General features: G+C 56.3%; 1 protein-coding gene across 5 annotated transcripts in view; it reads right to left on the bottom strand.

Annotated features, from left to right (window-relative positions):
- The window catches only part of Synpo2 (synaptopodin 2), a 154553-nt gene that overhangs the window by 6273 nt on the left and 130946 nt on the right, over positions 1 to 17334 (bottom strand). For 4 of the 5 annotated variants that reach the window (XM_047565824.1, XM_047565826.1, XM_047565825.1 and 1 more), the window contains one exon: positions 14963 to 17148. In XM_047565824.1, the coding sequence (XP_047421780.1) occupies positions 14963 to 17148 (2186 nt within the window). Of the gene's footprint in view, positions 1 to 6680; positions 6753 to 14962; positions 17149 to 17334 lie in introns of those variants that run through there. The other variant, XM_047565827.1, reaches the window with a different exon arrangement.

The raw sequence follows: 17334 nt of genomic DNA, 5'->3' as shown, positions 1-17334 counted from the left end.
TGCCCTCCCGCTGGGGTCCCCTCCCGCTGGGGTCCTGGGGGAGCGCAGCAGCAAATTTCCTGCTTCTTGGCCCAAATGGTTCATCAGCCTGTCTGGCCCTCTGGATTTCCTGAGAAGTCCTCAGATCCCATCCACTCCGACCTCCCACCCCTCCTCGGCAGGCACCCCCGCAAGTTCTCCAGGAAGCCACTCTGGAATTCCGCGCTGCTTGAGGTGAAGCCCGGCCTGAACTCGCCCAGGCGTGGCTCTGGCCTGCGAGCTGTCCTGCCGAAGCCCTCCCTGCTGCTGCGCCTGACCCCTGGCTTCCTGGACCCGGCGCCTGCTACCACGTTCTTTGTAAAGTCTGAGTCTTAACCTGGACTCTCACTCCAGGTGCAGCACGTCCGCCCAGGCCTTCCTGAGAGAAACTTCCGCTTCGGTATCCTGTTATACTAACAGATCACTTTGAGCAGAACAAAAAACTCTGCTTTTCTTATTAAAATGAAATGTAGACTAAAAGTGGAATGGAATTTGTTTCCATGAATAAATTCCAAGGAATTTGTCTCATAACACCCCGTCATCCCACAGAGCAGAACCCCAGGCCCCACCAGCCCTGCCCCGGAGGACAGGCCTGCCTGTTCCCAGAATGTGAGCCCCACCTCGGCTGGACCTCGTGTCCCCTGGCACGTCCCCTCCCCCTCCTGCAGCGCTCTCCCCCTGCGGCTCCCAGGTGTCTGGAGGAGGCTCTCGGCTGCCTGCTCCACCTTCCATCCTTCAACCTGGGGGGAGAAGGTCAATTCCCTCGTCTCCTCCCGCCTGCAGGAAGGCCAGTGCAGATCGGGATCCTGACCCCTGTGAGAGGATGCTGGAACATGAGCGTGGACACCAGAACCAACCCGGGCCGAGGCAGGATGTCACCCACAGCAGGCGCCGAGCCTCGCGGCAGGCAGCAGAGCTGCACTGCCCAGAGCATGCTGTCCAGAACATGGCGTCCAGCCCCGGAGGGGCCTGCCAGTCTGGTGCTGGTCTATCTTGCTGCACAGTGAAGACAAGATTGCACGGACACACAGAGTTCTGGTGCTCCAAACTCCCCCCAGCGGTTCCCCCACGCTGGCATCTTCTGACTGGAGCCCTGATGAGAGCTGGGTCGACAGTGGCTGCTGGGCACCAGGTCGCTGAGCGGGAAGCCTGGGGTGTCGGGTGAGGGCTGAATCCAGCATCCAGGTTCCAGAGTCTGTGGTCTGACCCTGCACCACGCCTGCAGTCAAAGTCCACGTTGCTGGTAGATCGCTGGTGAGAAAAGGTCAGGGCCCACGCGCACTGAGCGGAAAGAGATCACAGAAGTGTTGGAGAGGGTCACTTACTTGTGATTAAGTTTGGGTTAATTCAGGCTGACTTCTGGCCACTTGTCACAAGAGAAGTAAGTGGCCAGTACCCGGGAACAAGGAGCGACACATTTACCTGCCAGGTGAGACACGGGTCTGTGGGCAGCCCTGGAACCCCAGGGACAGAGGGGAGGGCCTGTCCCAGCTGACGCCATCTTCCCCTGTCAATCAGAGCCTCCTCCTCCACTGTGCTACCTGTCTTGAATGGTTGCCTGACTGCGGGGAGCACTTGACCTCAAAGGGCAGTGTCCCTGAGCTTTACTTAGGACAAAGTGAATTCTAGAGCCATGTCCTGCCGACAAAGAGACCTAATGGGACGCACGTCTCAGTCTTCAAATAGTCTATATCATGAGCTGGACGCTAAAGCATTCTCTTGGCTGAAGTCCTGTTTACACAGGAGAAAGGCCTCCAGCCGGACCTCGGTCCTGCTGCTGTGGCTGTCCTCTCTCAGGACCAAACTGGTCCTGGACATTGCTCTAGCATGGGTGGATTCAGAGCCCCCAAGGAGCCAGCCTCTCCTCTGCCTTGCAAGGCCTTGCTAGAGTTCCTGAGGAGTGCCAGAGGACACAGCATGCAGGAAGCAGGAGACCTCCATGTCCGCCTGGAGGCCACACCCCAGGAGCCAGCGTGCACTCCTGGCCACCTCCTACCCACACCCACCTTCCCACAGGGCCCCACACCCAAGTCCCCCAGGCACCCAGCCTCTGACCCGCCCCCGGCCTACATGTCACCGCCCTGGAGAAGCCCCGGTCACTCTGGCCTGGACTGCCACTCTGTCCCACTTGGGCTCTCTCCTCCTGCCCTGGTTCCCTTGGTTAACGCTTGACGTGCCAGACAAAACTGTATTTTAAAACCTGTCAGATGATGTTGCTCAGTTCTCTGATCAAAACCCTCACTGGCTTCTTGTTTCAAAGAAGGGAAACCACATCCTTCCACCGACCAGCACAAGACCCACAGCACCGGCCAAGCCCACCCACTGCAGTGCCCATCTCACCACCTCCTGCTGTCCCCAGCCGTCCCTGGACGTGCTGGCACACTCAGGCCTCAGGGCTGTCTATCCTTGTGGGGAACACAGTGCCCCAGATGCCACAGTGCCTCCCGCCCGCTTCCCCAGGGCCCTACTCAGATGCCGGCTGCCCTGTCTGCACCGCCCACCACGAGCAGGAGAGTCGCCGGTCATCACTGAACGGTCGACTTGCAGGACCACACTGGGCAGGGAAGCAGAGCCCTCTTGCCCTGCGCACCAGCGTGCACCCAGGTCCCCTTCTGCAAGACACATAAGTCAGTTTTCTAAGCAGGTGGATGATTTTGACATGCAAATAAGTGATTAAATAAGTGAAGTTTAAGAGTTTCAACCTGCTTCAAGTCTACACCAATCTTCTGCAAGGATCCTGTAGAAGGCCTGAAACACCTCTGTGAGATTCAAAGCCAGGACTCAGAAGAAGCTGGTGGGGGCCGGCTCTTGTTAGGTTGGAGAAAGATGCTCATCGCCCACTGCAGGTGCTGGGGGCAGCTCACTGCCCCTGGGCCCCTCCAGCTCCACGGACCGCAGCCACAGGCTCCCGGCAGCAGAGGACACCCAGTGCCCGGGGAGATTTCCATGTGGAGATGTGGAGTCCCTTTATACGGCGGCCTCTGAGTGAAGGACCAACCTTACACTCCAGTGGGGCCCAGAGAGGCCAGGAGTCAGGTCAGGCAGTACCCCATCCCTCGGCCTTCCTGGGATCTGCCAACTAAGGTGGATCCCATTTGCTTCTCTCTCAGGGAGTTCTGGAAATTCCACGACAGAGCCCATTTCTACAGGCACAGGCTGCAGGCCATCCTGCCTGCTGAGAGCAGGCAGAGACTCCGGCTAGCAAGCCCTGTTTTGAGCAGAGACGAGGCCAAGTGACCACTGGTTCTACAGTAGTTGCAGGAACGCATGAGCAGAACGCACGTCAAATCGGGCCCTGACCTCGCCCCTCCCGGCTCCGCCCTGACGGGCCCCCTGGCCACAGTGGACTTGCAGTTGTGTTTCACAAGGGAAGGAGAGTCCTCGAGAGACGGCTGGTGGTGACGGCCTGCAGTGACCCCGGACGCCCCGGACAGGGCGGGCGTCTGCTCTGCTCACGCCCTGGGTTCAGCCTCTCCCACCTCAGTGCCGCTGCTGCGGGTTGGGAGTGGCCTTGGCTGCAGCTCCAGGTTTGGGGTGGAGGAGCGGCTGCGCTCAAGGATCCCGCCACACAGCACCAAGGCCGGGCTTGGCTGCCGTGCAAAGGTACTGAGGAGCCCGAAGGTGTCGAGGCCTGGCAGAACCTTTTGTTCAGGAAGCAGCTGCCGGCGGGCGGGTGGTGCCACAGGATAAAAATAGGAGGAAGCCTCGGCTTTAAAGTGGCATTGCCCTGGGGCCAGAGAGCGCCTGCTGGCCTGGGGCTGAGCGCTGCTGGATGATTCTGACTCTTGTCCTGGGAGGACTGGAATAGCCACACCCCTCCGAGGTCAGGAACTGCTCCACCGTCACCTCTGCTGCACCTCAGCTGTCACCGGCTCAGCCCCTCAGCAACCCCAGCCTCCTCCTGTCAATAAGGAAAGAAGGCGGGGCAGTCAGGTGACTTCCCCAGCCCGCAGGCCTGTCTGCCTGGGCAAGTGGGAGGGCAGAAGCCAGAGGGGTGCGGCTGGAGGTGCCGAATCTGTTGGTGCGTCAGCCTTTTAATCTCACTAACTCCAAAAGAGAAGCAGGTCACTCTGCAAGCTACAGCCTACAAAAATACTTGTATGGACATAGACTGTGTTCTATTTAAACAGCTGAAGCTGCAATTTATTCATTTGCAATTTTGGGGAGGTCTTATGTGACTATATTTTTATAGAAGTCTACTTATTGGTTTATATATAAAAATAAATTTTTAAAATTCATTTCAAAATTGTTTTGAAGATTTTTCTCCCAAAAGATTTAATGGTAAAGATCATGAGTGTGGATTCCCACCACAGAAAAAATGGAGGATGGGTGTCAAAGTTGAGATGTCATCGTTTCCACAGTGAAAAATCAACTTCCACATCCAGCTAAGGGTGCTGGCTGCTGCCTGCCTGACTGTGCCCTTGCGGGAGGCTCTGGAGGGGAACTGCCCATGCCCGACGGGCCTGGGCACAAGGGAGCAGAGGATCGGACGCCGGTGCGGACGCCTCTCACCTCATGGGTGCACTCATGACGAACACCAGGACCCACCCTGGACAGGCTTGGCCACACGACCACAGCGGCAGTGTCCACTGATCTGAAATGACCTTCTTTCCCAAACAGGCCCCACAGCCTGTCCTCCTCCCTCATTCACAGCCAAACACTCCCCACCAACCCCAGAAGGGAGGCAAGGATGAGGGAGACCACGGCTGGTGGATTGTGCACCTGCTGTTCGCAGGAGGGCTGATGGCCCCTGAGCAAACCCCCGGCAGAGCAGAATGGCGCTTGCTTTCTGGAGGAAACTCCAGTTCAGAGCGGAAGCACCAGCTTTCTAAGAAACGCACGGTCCACCCAGCACCCAGGTCTGTTCGACGCCCAGACAGCTGACGTGCTTGGAGGTGAGACCAGCCCATGGACTGCTGCAGATCAGTGCCACCATCTCCAGACGGGGACGGTGCAGCACAGGGAGGGCCGCTCTCTCGGTCCTGGTCCTCGGCTTCCTGCCAGTGGCCCTTCCAGGATGGTTAATTGCATCCTTCCATTCAAAGGCTGGGCCCTGGGGAGATGGCCTGACCCACTGTTCTTTGAGAATCTGAGATTTGCTGCCACGCGATGTGTTGTACGTGACCTTCCTCAGAGCGACGTTCCTGGTTGGTGTGGTAAATCCAGCTCCCTCACGAAGGCTTCAAGGTGCCGCTTAGCAGAGGGGCGGGCAGCCGAGATCAGCGCCCGATCCCCTCGTCACATCCCCGCTCCAGTGGCGAGTGTTATTTAGTGATCTCTTTGTAGTTTGAGGGAATCTGCATGATAAGAATATGACTTCATGTTCGTCACTTGGTTTCGGAGTCGCAGAAGAGCCACAGAGCAGGAGGGACTTCAATGAAGCTGTGATGTTGCTGGGGTAGATGAAAGACCCCTGGGGGTGGACTGGATCGAGGGAGTGAATAGTGACAATCACAAGCTCGTGCTTTTCAAATACAAAAGGGAAATTTAGAAATATCTTTCAGTGGACGCATCCCAAGGCCACCTCTTCAACATCAGGGCCTTTACTTTACTTGGAGACACCAGCCTCAGCTGTATTTGCAGTCTGTCTTTAATGTTCCAGGGGACGTCTCGTGCAGAACTTGAATGCTTGTCTGCTTATTTAACTTTAAACATTAGAGAACAAACACCTGATTTTGCTCTGGCACTAACTTACTACAGCATTGGCACAGGTTCCTGGGAGTGTCACAGAAGGGCCAGGTGTGACTACCAGCCAGGGCGCGAGCCGGCACTGGAGCAGACTGCTCTGTGGCCACACGCATGGCACAGCTCCATCCGACCCAAGTCCACCTCGTTCTGACTACTCCATGTGCTGATCAAGTTTTTGACTTTCAGTCCTGACATTGCAAATGCATTGATCAATTTACAGAAACCTTGTGAATTATCTGCAAACACCACATCAATATCACTCCTCTTGACCATTCTGGACCTGCAGTTTTTTTAAGTCTCAGGAGAAAGATGGCTTCCAGAGGTAACCAAACATCTGGGCCTCCTGGATGCATGTGTGAGAGCAGAAAGCAGAGATCCTGCTGGGGATCCACTGAGAGCCGCTTTGCTGCCCCAGGTTGCTTGATGCTCTGAGAGATCACTGGGTGCTCTGACAGTGCCCACTCCCCTGTTAATGGCTGTTCCCCCAGTTTTGTCCTTATTTGTTCATTTTTTTTTGACAAGTAAAATAACTCACAAAATTTATTTTGAGTGAGCCTAAGGTATGGGAGCATCAGGGTCCTCATTCTTGATCTCGCCTCTTTCAGAATCGTTAAGGGAAAGGCAGGTAAGTCCTTTAAAGATGTCAGCAGACCAGTGACCAGTGACTGTCATGCACCAGTGACCAGGGCTCCCCTTGCTCTCTCCTGCGAACGCCAGTCTTCTCTTGCTTTTCTCTGACGCTGATGAAGGGCCAGCCTGTCTCGGTTGCTGGATTTGTAGATACATCACCATCTCTTTTGCTTCCGAAGTGAACTCTAGGCTGCAGGTGTGAACACCGGGTACCGTCAGAGCTGCCGCAGGTGGCCCCGATCCCGCAGCACCCGCAGCCTGTCCCTGGAGCAGCTGGCCTTCCCTGTGGTGCGCTCGAACTTGCTTTTACTTGTGGAAATTTCATAGTCATACTTTTGTTTTAAAAAGTTAATTAGCATTCAAAGTGCTTCAAAATTTTCCTTTAGCTTAGATCCCATGGTAAGGATGTTTTTATTCTGCCAAGAGATTTAAGTTAGTTACGAGTAAGAACATTTTTGACAGGTGATAACAGACTCTAGGTTCCCACGGCCAGGAGGAGACCTAGCCCCCAGAGAAAAGCAAAACCCACGGAACTTGCGACAGTCCTGTGTCCAAGTGACTAGCATGTGCCGTTCTAGTCCGAGAGGTAGTCATGCTCAGGGTCAGCTAAAGCACAACTCCAGCCCCTCCACTCTGCCAAAGTCCTCCAGAGCGCGCTCAAGTGCGGCAAGTGTGGACCGGCCGCCAGGAAGCGCGCAGCAGCGAGAGCTGGCTGCCACCTCCCGGCGTTTGCTGCAGAGCCCTGGGCCAGGCCCCCGCTGCAGCACCCAGACGGGACGCGGAGGGAAGCACAGGGCTGCCTGCAGGCCTGGTGTCCCTGCCGCCAGCAGGAAAACGGTGGGCCTTACAGAGCAAAGGTGACCAAGCATCCTGAGTGGTAGGAAAGGGCTGTTGGAAGAGCCGCCGAGCGGGCGGCAGGTCACCCACACATTACAGACCCCACTAGCACTTCTGAGGCAGGCAGGGGCCCGTGTCCCTGAAACCAGAACACTGTGGAAACACGGAAGGCGACAGCTTGCCTGGGAGGAGTGGGAGCCCCGTGGTGGAGGTGTGGGGTCCAAGCGGGAGCCCTGACACACTGGCCTGTCCAAGGCAGGGGCGGGAGCCCCGTGGTGGAGGTGTGGGGTCCAAGCGGGAGCCCTGACACACTGGCCTGTCTAAGGCAGGGGCGTGGCCCACAATGAGTTGCGATATTTCAGTGGGTGTTTCATAGCACAGATTTCAAGATCCACAAACCCGCACTGGGCTTGCCCAAAGAATTGTAATTAGCACCATCTGGCGAACATGAGGGCACAGTGCAGGGGTCAGACCACCTTCACCAGGTCCCAGGGTGATTAAAAACAACCGGAAGAAAACCCTAAGCCCTCAACCTCACTTAATTTAGCACTGCAGTCACTTTGAGGATGGCCTGAGAACATTCCTTATGAGGCGTCTAAGATGTCCTGGGAGAAGAAGGAAGCAGGGCACAGAAGGGAACTGTTTAAAAAAAAAAGTAACTAAAGTTCACAAAAGAAAAACTAAACTGTATCAATTTAATTGTCTTTGAAACAAAGTTATTTTAGATTCAGACCAAACTTCCAGAATCTCAGTAGTTTTGATTTTTTTTCTCAAGATCAGCCCTGACCTCTGCTTCTGACTCAGAAACATTCTAGAAGATTCTAGAAGTATCAGGAAACCCACAAAAGTCCCCTGGGCCTGAAAGGCAGCTGGAATGTCAGCTTCCTTGCCACATCGGTCACTGGGCTTCTGAGAACTGTCCTCGCCTCCTGCCCTATGAGCTGGGGGTTTGCCATTTCCATTTTTGGAGAGGGACTGTATTCCACAGGCAAGGGGATCGGTTACGCTGTGCAGGCCAGGTTGTTGACCCTTTGTCCTAGGGCGGAGCTGGTGGCAGGGATGGGGCAGCTGTGCGTGCCAACTGCTACAGATCCCAACGCAGGGACGCGAGTGGGATCTGGGCTGAGGCCGGTGCAGCTGCAGCAGCCCACCAGAACCTCGCTCGGGCTGCCCACAGGCCCAGTGAGAACGCTCTTGATGGCAAGCCTGCCTCCCGAGGGTTCTCATGCTGCCCAGCATGCCATTTTTGCCCTATCTGACCTTGGTACTTCGAGTGGAACTTGGCACCTTTACAGTGGAATCTCAAAGCTGACATAAGTTAATTTTCTTTTCTTTTCTTTATGCTTTTTGTAGTTGTGGGGATTGAACCCCAGGATGCTGAATCACTGAACTATATCCTCAGCCCTTTGTATTTTAATTTTTATTTCAAGACAGGGACTCACTAGCCTGGAACTTGTGATCTTCCTGCCTCAGCCTCCAAGGCACTGAGATTACAGGCACGTGCTGCCGTGCCCAGCACATTTACTTCATAGAAACACTGGGCCAGTTTTCTTGCTTCCTGGTCTCATCTCAGGATGCTGTACTACTAGAGCTGATGAGCGTGAAGCCAGAGTGGAGAAGCAGGCTGAGGGCGGCCTACACAACCGCCTCGCCAGAGCAGCAGGGCGGCCGCGTCTCCGTTAGACTCCTGGGAGCAGATCCTGCTGTTGGCAAGAGCTTATCAGGCACCGCTTCTGCTGCCTCCTAGTGGCAGGTCCCTAAACTGGAAGTCAGACTAACAGAACAAAACAGGACTAGTTCAGTTGCTATTTTCCTCCTGGGAAGCTTTCGGAACAGCAGCTCTCTGGTGGGTGCACTGCAGGATGATATCTGCACCTAGTATTAAGGACGTGCCCTGCAGCACCATGCACCTCGCGGCTGAGGCACTGAGGCCCAGAGTGGCTGGTTATTTGTTTCACATCTCCCAATCAGCAGGAGGCAGGCATGACCGTGGCAGGCCTGGTTGGGGGCGGGCGTGGCTGGGGCAGGTCTGGCTGGGGGTGGGCGTGGCTGGGGGCAGGCCTGGCTGGGGGTGGGCGTGGCTGGGGCGGGCCTGGCTGGGGGTGGGCGTGGCTGGGGGCAGGCCTGGCTGGCTCTGGAAGCAGAGCTGACAGCACCAACACTCAGGATCCAGTTCACTGGTTCCTCTGGAGGTGTTTCAGAATAGCAATGAGACCCAGCTCAGGAAAAGAAAACAGTTGGGAAAACGTAGGTGTAAACACCCCCTTGCTTGAGTCTCTGGAGGAAAGAACTCCAGGGACCCTGGGGGCTCTGCTGCCTGGCAGGCCCAGGGCAGCTGCTGGTTGCAGGGCGGCTCCCAGATCCCAGGGCAACTGTGGATAGTGTGTATCTTGAAATGCTGGAAACTGATTTCCCCTTGGTGTTAATCTGTTTAGAATTGTCCCTGTGGAAATGCCTCAGGTTAGGTAGGTTTTGTAGTAGGCCAGGCCTGGTGCTGATTCACCACTTGGTAAGAAAGCCCTAGGGAAGCCCCTCCTGTGAAGTGCATGAAGATCCCTGATTCAACCCCACATAAGAAAAAGGGAGAATCCGGGGGATTCACACAAAATCACTTGTACTTACAAAGCATGTGACTTCCTGCTTAACCCTGTGACCTTATGGGCAATCCCTTCCCAAGGTGACCGGACAAGGTCAGACCTTGGGCCTGTGCAGACAGGCTCTGAGCTGAGCTGGCCCAGGCTGCAGGAGTAGTTCTGCAGAACACGCGGGCATGCAGGCCACGCACCCCGAGTGCACCCTGAGCACACTCCTGCAACTTGGCCACAGCTGGACAAGCCTCCTGGCCCCCAGAGCTTCAGATATCACAGGGAAGTACCTCCCTTCAGCGGAAGCTGAGTAACAGCTGGTGGCAGGGCTCCTTCCTTCATGTCCTCTGGTCTTGACAGGGCACTCCCATCTGTATCTCTGAGGTGGGACTGAGGGTGGCCCTGTTCCGTAAGGTCCCTGGTCAAGAGCATCTTTCCTGAAAGGTACTCAGCACTCAGCACTGAAGTTCTCCTTGGGGTTCCCTATCCTTGCAGCCTGTGTGAAGTGATTCCATACACTTCCAGGCACAAGGTGGGTGCTTTATCTCCTCTCCCTCCCCACTTGGTCCAAGGCCCAGGTTGTTTGGAGGCACCAGGCTCCCTCCTCTGCACATCCTGACTTGCACCAGAATGCTCCATTCAGGGTTGTCTCGTGACCTTGAAGCAGGCAATTCCTCAACTAAGAGTACCCAAGACCCCTGAAGAAAGCCCCAGACCAAGCGTGCAGCACTCTTTGTGCCTACTGTGTGCCTTCCCAACTCAGGTGAGTTTTCCCAGGAACCTGCAGCCATTCTGGGGGGAGGGGGACGCGGGAGCTGTCACTGCACACCCCCCAGGGGAGGAGTAGGGACTGGGAGGCCCACAGTACCCTTGAATGTACCCCCACCAGGCACGAGGTGCTTCCCACAAAATGAAAATCTGAAAAATTTGATGCATCCATGAGGAAAAGAGGGCTTGAAGGACAGGGCCCGGTGGAGAGCAGCTCCTCTCCTTGCCTTGAGGTGCACCGTCATTGGGGGAGCCTTGGATAAAGCCACGAGTCTGAGAAGTACCTGACAGGGTCTAATTTATTCTTTGATGTGCTGGGTAAAACCCAGAGCCTCACACAGGCTGAGCAAGAGCTCTGCCACCGCGCTGCCTCTCCAGCCCAGACGTGGGGACTCTTCATTAAACTCCTCTTCCTTCAATTGCCTCTGAGAAGTTCCAAGATTTCCAAACGTCAAGCGCTACTGTGGTGTACAAATAGACACACCGCAGAAGCCCGAGTTCTTAAGACTTAAGAAACCGACCCCCAGACAACACGAGGAGGGATGCTCTGCCTCAAGGCTGTTGGGGCTGGTGCTCGGGCGACTGGTGGCCTCTGCCTGCTGTGTGCCCTGTGGGGACTACCAGCCTGCTGCACCCCGAGGCCACCGGGGAAGTCAGGAGGAGGGTCCCTGCTCTGCCTTTTCCCTGAACACTAGTTGACTCCGTTGGCAGCTCTGAAGAGTTGCTGGAGTCCGTGTCCGCCAGAGTCCAGTGACATGGGGACATGACCCCAGTGAGGTCACTGTTTCTGGGAATGCAGTCTTGGATCTTGGCATTTACACACTCTTTTCTTGAACTTACAAACACGTCTGAACGCAAGTCGGCTGCCTGATTCTGGTGAGCGGCTGCAGGGAGTGCGCCATGCTTCCCTCGGGGGATTCAGTGTGTGGCCTCTCGGGACCACCCTTCCCGGATGCCTGACCTCAGACCCTCCTGCCTGGCTGGTGGGGACTCCACAGCGATTCAAACTCTCCCTTGGGAGGGGAGCACACAGGTTCTCCAGGATACAACTGAGAAACTGCAGGCAGCAGGGCCTTTGCGACCAGACCCCAGGGCAAACACTAGGTCTTCTGTCCTCCAGAGCCTCGGGCAGCACCTGTGACATGCCCGTTGGCAGTGGAGGACCCTCAGCCACAACAAGCAGGAAAGGCACCCCGTCTACACTCGTCCACCCCCTAAGTGTGGGTCCGTGTTAGTGACGCTGCAGATCTGGGTCTTGCTCTCCAGCATCAGTTGGGTGGGGACTCACAGCCCCCGGGGAAGGCCATCAGCACAGACCAGAACAACTGCAGGCAGGGGAACTACTCAACAGGACTGGGTTTCCCGTGCGTAAAGTGGACAGCTTCTCATGAGGATCCAGGGGATAGTTTGTGCAAAACGAGAATTGGTAATGTGATCACTAAGGATTCTACTAGATTTCTTTGACATGACGCTTTCTATGCTCTGGAATGACCAAATGCACCTTTAAAAACGGTCCCAACATGCAGCTGTCCGTGGCTGGTCCAAAGCAGACACCGCCCCAGAGCACAGAGGTCCACTATCGAGTTACAAGAAACAAAACCGAACCTTCTAAGGCGAGGCAGCAACTCACTTAGACACCCTGTGATGATCGGTTTGCCCTCCCCAGGATGGGGCAGTCACACAGCAGCTCTGTCCATGCAGCAGCCTCCTGGTCCCTTCCACAACCCACACACCTGGAGGAGAGGCTGGCGTCTGCTAGGGACCCTGGCAGGAAGAGCCTTTGCTAAACCCTGCCCTTCAGTAAGTCACCTGTGACTGGCACTGTACCTCCCAAAGCCCCATCAGGCCCCTGGAGCTCCTCAGGGTGGTACTGAGGCTCCTAATATGACGCAGATGCCTACCTAGGACTGCGGCCACTGTGCTGACAAAGAGGCCTGAGCACTCTGCCTGGACACCAAGCTAAGCAAGAGCCAGGAGGAGGCCTCCCAGATCTCAGTCCCAGCCAACCAACCACCCGCCACACCACAGAGAGCCGTGCAGACTGCAGAGTGGCCCCTGAGGGCAGCTCGGCTGGCGTTCAGCCCTGCACCCACCAGAACCTGGTCATGCAGCCAGTGGGAGAAGAGGAAAAGGAAATCTCTCTCCCGCCCTCCCCTCCTCCCACATCCCTCAGAGAGAGGTCAAACTCTGCTGTGAGCATCATCCCCAGAATTTCCACATTTCTCCTATGAAGTCTGGTCCAAGATAAGACCTCCACTACCAGCTCCTGGTGGAAACGGCAGATGCTTCAGCTGCATGCCTACAAGTCTCCTGGATGCTTTCTGGGAAGCCTGTCCCCAGAGGATGAGAACATACAGGCATGTTAGTTGTCCTAAGTCATCAACTGAAAAGAGTAGCTCTGCAGACTGCCACCTGTCCAACAGGAAACAAGCCTAAAACACTTCTCACTCCTATGCACCAGAAGCCCTGGACAACCGGGAAGCCTGCCCTCCCAGGACACTTCTGAGCTGATCTCAAATGGACAGCCAGTGTGTTCCACATATTTCCTCTAACTTCAGCCATGCTTCAGAGGCTAGGTAAGCACTCAGTTATGAGAGTGATCTAGGTGAGCATGCAGGTAGGAGAGTGATCTAGGTGAGCATGCAGGTAGAAGAATAAGTTCCTTTCCTGCTATACCTACATTTTGCATTAGAAAACAATGCAAAATACACAGTATCCAACAGAGAACAAGTGATATAAAGAGCTGTATTATATAAGGGGTAGACTGTTTTTCCCTTTATCCTACACTAATCTTCCTAATTGATTTCATGAAAAGGCAAATAAGAAGCCCCACTTCCTGTGGTTGTATTACCACCAAAGATAATGGAAGATTTTACAGAAAAAAAACAAAACAAAACAAAACAAAACAAAAAACAGAAGAATCAGTCGCATTGTGGGCAGCTGGCTTAATTCTCTTCTTAGTGTACGTTTTAGAAATCCCTGAGGCTTGCAGTTTTATAATCTGTGGAGAAATTCAGATGCTATGGAAGAAATATCTGAGAAATGACTTAGGTCAGAATAACTCAGACAAGGCAGATTTCTAAAAAATATGTGCAATGAACAGATAAAGAAGACAGTAATATTTTAATAGGACAGTGAAAACAGATTGACAGTGACCACAGGAAAGGACAGGAGCACAGAGCCTTCAGAGGTGGTGGCACGCGAGCCCGCAGGCCAGGCAGGCCTCTGTGAGAGGTCTCTGAGCACCTCTCCCGCTAAGAGGTGGCTCTCCTGGGACCTGAGTGCTGCGTGCTGTCCACACAACTCACGTGGAACAGTTTCCGTGGATGGCCACACTCAGACTCAGGTAAGGAGAGCTCTTCAGGTCCACTCTCAGTGACACTGTCCACCTGGTGGCCAGGGGCTGAGACACTATGGCCATCCGCACTGACAAGGCAAGCTTGCCTGCAGGACCCTGGTCCATCAGAGAAGGAAGAAGCAGAGGTGCCAGGACAGAGCTGCCAGCAGCTGCGGGGAAGCCCTTGCAGAGAGAGTGGTGGCTCAGAGGTCTGTGTGGCACTGGGTCTGACGCTGCGCGCTGCCCCCCACCCTGCCTGTGCTGTAAGCGGGCTCCTCCTGCTCACATTGGGACCCTCAGGTCCCGCTGCCCAGCTCCGCAGGCACCTGCCCCTGCTTCCCACAGCCACTTCCTGCCCTGCACTCTGCCGCCTGCCTCAGCCCAGGAGAACCACCTGCGCCTTCATGGGCAACCGAAGAGGACTGTGCCTGGTCCTTAAGCGGCTGGGCAGGGAGGGGGCCTTCTCCTTCTCACTCTAGGTCAGTCTTCTGAAGTGGTCACTACACGCAAGAACACCGGCAGGAGAGTCTGCACCATGAGTGTTCGGCGGCTTTCAGACCCTCTCCTCCCCACCGCCCTTCGGCCCTGGGTGCTCCAGCAACCCGCGGGGCACCTCCTCTGAGACACCAGATTGGGTACGAGGTGGCTCACCAGAGCCCACCCGTCCTGGGCAGACTTCACTCCCTGGACACTAGCAACAGAGGTCAAGCTCGACTCAGAAGGGCAGTCTCAGCTAGCACGTGTGGTGTGTCCTCCACCTCTGCACCTGCCCAAAGGCTGTGTCCTGAACTTGATAAGCTGATCGCTGTCTTTCTTGTGGCTAAAGCATAAATCCTAAGTATCCTGCTTCTTTCAAGTATTGGCACATGTCTACTTGGGGATTCGGATTTTTAAAGTGTGCAAAGAAGTATATACTAAGTCAATCTGAGCTGGATTTCTGCCTCCTTGGACCCAGACTGGGAGGTGACCTATCTGAGACTAAGCGAGTGAGGATCTGTTAGGCATTCTCGGGCTCAAGTAACACTGCAAACAACTCATTTCAAGCTAGTGGACAGTGGTGGTTACAAGGCTACTCTTCCACGACGGATGGTCTCCACACCTGCACAGCAACTCCACTTTTCTTGGCCGAGAACTTGGGCCTTGGCGCCACAAAATAAGACAAGGAGGCCGGCTCCTGCCTAGGAGAGGCGGGGACAGCCACAGGCACTGGGGACGCGCTGGCTGGTGAGGCAGGCTCTGCAGAGCGGCAGGGCTGGGAGGTGTAGGCCGGCAGCGAGCACACTGAGGGAGCCTGAGCGGCCCTGGGGGAGCCCAAGGGGACCGGCCGGGGAGGCGGAGCCTGGTTCAGGACAGGGCCGGGGCTGGCCTTGACTGGTGGCTTCTGCGGGAGGCCATCCTTGGCACCTGGAGGCTGGAAGGTGAACAGGGCCGCATTGAGCTGATACGGCTGGTGCTTCATGACATCCAAGGCGTTGAGGGGCTTCTTGCCCTTTTTCTTGCCCACTCTGGAAGCCTGTGGGGCTGACGGCTGAGACTTGAGAGCAGCCAGCGGGTAGGAGGGGGAGTGGATGGGATTGTAGGCCACCGGAGGCGGCGCGCGGATGTTGGAGGAGTACTTCCAGCCGGCTGGGAGGGACGGCGTGGGCGACTGTGCCCGGGCTGCGTGGGCCTGCACGGTGTCGGCGTCCACCACGTACTTCTCCATTCTCGACTGCCTTTTGGCGAAGAGCTGGGCCCCCTTCCCGCTCATCCCGGGCAGCTCGGTGGATGGTCCCGCGGCACCAGTGTGGGCAGCACCACCCGCGGGTGCTGGTGCTGCTGGCTTTGGTGTGTAATTCTGACTGGCCACTGCTGCCTGTGGTCCTTTGAAGGGACCTGCCAGGTTCAGTGCGCTCGCGGGCCGGGCAGGGCCGTAGGAGGGCTGGGCTATTTGGATGGAGGAGACGACGGTGCCCTGTGGTGGGTTGGATGCAGGGAAGGCCGGAGGTTGGGTCGAAGCCGCTCCTGGAGCCCAGACTGGAGAAACTGGGGTCACTGGCTGGGAGGAGGACTTGACCGCTGGCTTGGGGGCCACAGGAGGCGGGGTCTTCTGTTTAGCAGAGGGGCTCTGCATGAAATTGCAGGCCTCTGCGCCCAGGCTGAGGTAGTCCTCCTCGGGCCCAGAGTCGCCTCCAGTGCCCCGTTTGCCCTCTGCATTCTGAAGCAGGGACAGGAGTTCAGGGTTCGGGCTTACTTTGGGCTCTTTGAAGGTGAACATGGGCTTGGTGGTGCTTCTCCTCTTGGCTTCCTGAAGTATTCCTGTTCTCTTCGCGGGCACTGCGATCCTCTCATCCCGGGAAGCTATTCGCTCAGAAGAGTCGTAAAAGGCGGGCTGGGTCCACGGGGCAGGCTGAGGCCAGGGAGGGGGCTGTGCCGGGCTGGCCACAGGACTTGACACCCCTCTGGAGAAAGTGTCCGGGGGAGGAGTGACCGCAGAGTAAGGTGGAGGTGCCGGGAAATCAGAGATGGGACTTGTCACGCTCCGGGTGGGAGAGAAGGGGGCTGCTGGTGGGTTCCCAGGCCCGGGGAAGGGCTTGGCGGTTCTGTTCATGGGGGTCGTCCTGTGGGCCTCGACTGCCACGGAGACCCCACCGAGGCCGTTCTGCTGGGGCGCGTGTCTAGGACCCTGGCCCAGCTGGATGTAGCTCCGGCTCACCGAGCTCTGCACCCTCACGGACTCCTCTGCCTTGCTTTGGTAGGAAGCCGTGGCTCTGAGGCCGTCTGTGTGGGCAGCCTCGGCTTCTCTCCCTGGCAGCCCACTGGCCCTCCCCTCCTCCTTCTGGGCTGTGATCTGATCCATTCTCTCCCTCCTCTTGGCAAACATAAGGGCTCCCTTGCCCGTGGTGTCCGGCAACATCTCCATCTTACCCCCGCTCTCCAGCTTCTTCTCAATGTCCACCAGTCCAGAGTCCCAGTCAAAGCTCACAGCCTGCCCGCTGTGGTCAGTGTCAGACGGCAGGTCCTCGTCTGCCTCCGACTCACTGGTGTGGAGAAATGCGAGCTCACACGCGTGCTCCCTGCAGCCCTCCTCCTCCTCCTCCTCCTCCTCGCCTGCCTCCCTCTCGAGCTCTCCAGTGCCGTAGCTGACCAGGGTGTACTTTCTGGCCCTGCGCCGGCGCTTCTTAAACATCAGCACCCCCTTGGAGCTGGGGTTGGGGGCCTCCGTGAGCAGCAGAGCGATACTCTTGCATTTGGACTTGGCTTCTTTCACCTGCTTTTCCGACAGGCTCTCACTCCTCCTGAGCCCTAAGGAAAAAAAGAAGGATCATTTTGAGCCAAGGACTTCAAGGAACACATCACAGCAACCCAGAAACGACCCCCTGGGGTGCACACACAGGACCCTCCTCCAAGGGGCGCTGGACTTTGAAGGACTCCAACTCATTCCTCTCTCTTTCTTTTTCTTTTTCGGTGCCTCATGCATGCGGGCGCACA

Source organism: Sciurus carolinensis, chromosome 10, assembly GCF_902686445.1.
Source record: "Sciurus carolinensis chromosome 10, mSciCar1.2, whole genome shotgun sequence".
Taxonomy (NCBI): domain Eukaryota; kingdom Metazoa; phylum Chordata; class Mammalia; order Rodentia; family Sciuridae; genus Sciurus; species Sciurus carolinensis.
Note: the sequence above shows the minus strand (reverse complement) of the source record. Positions and strands in the feature narration are given on the sequence as shown.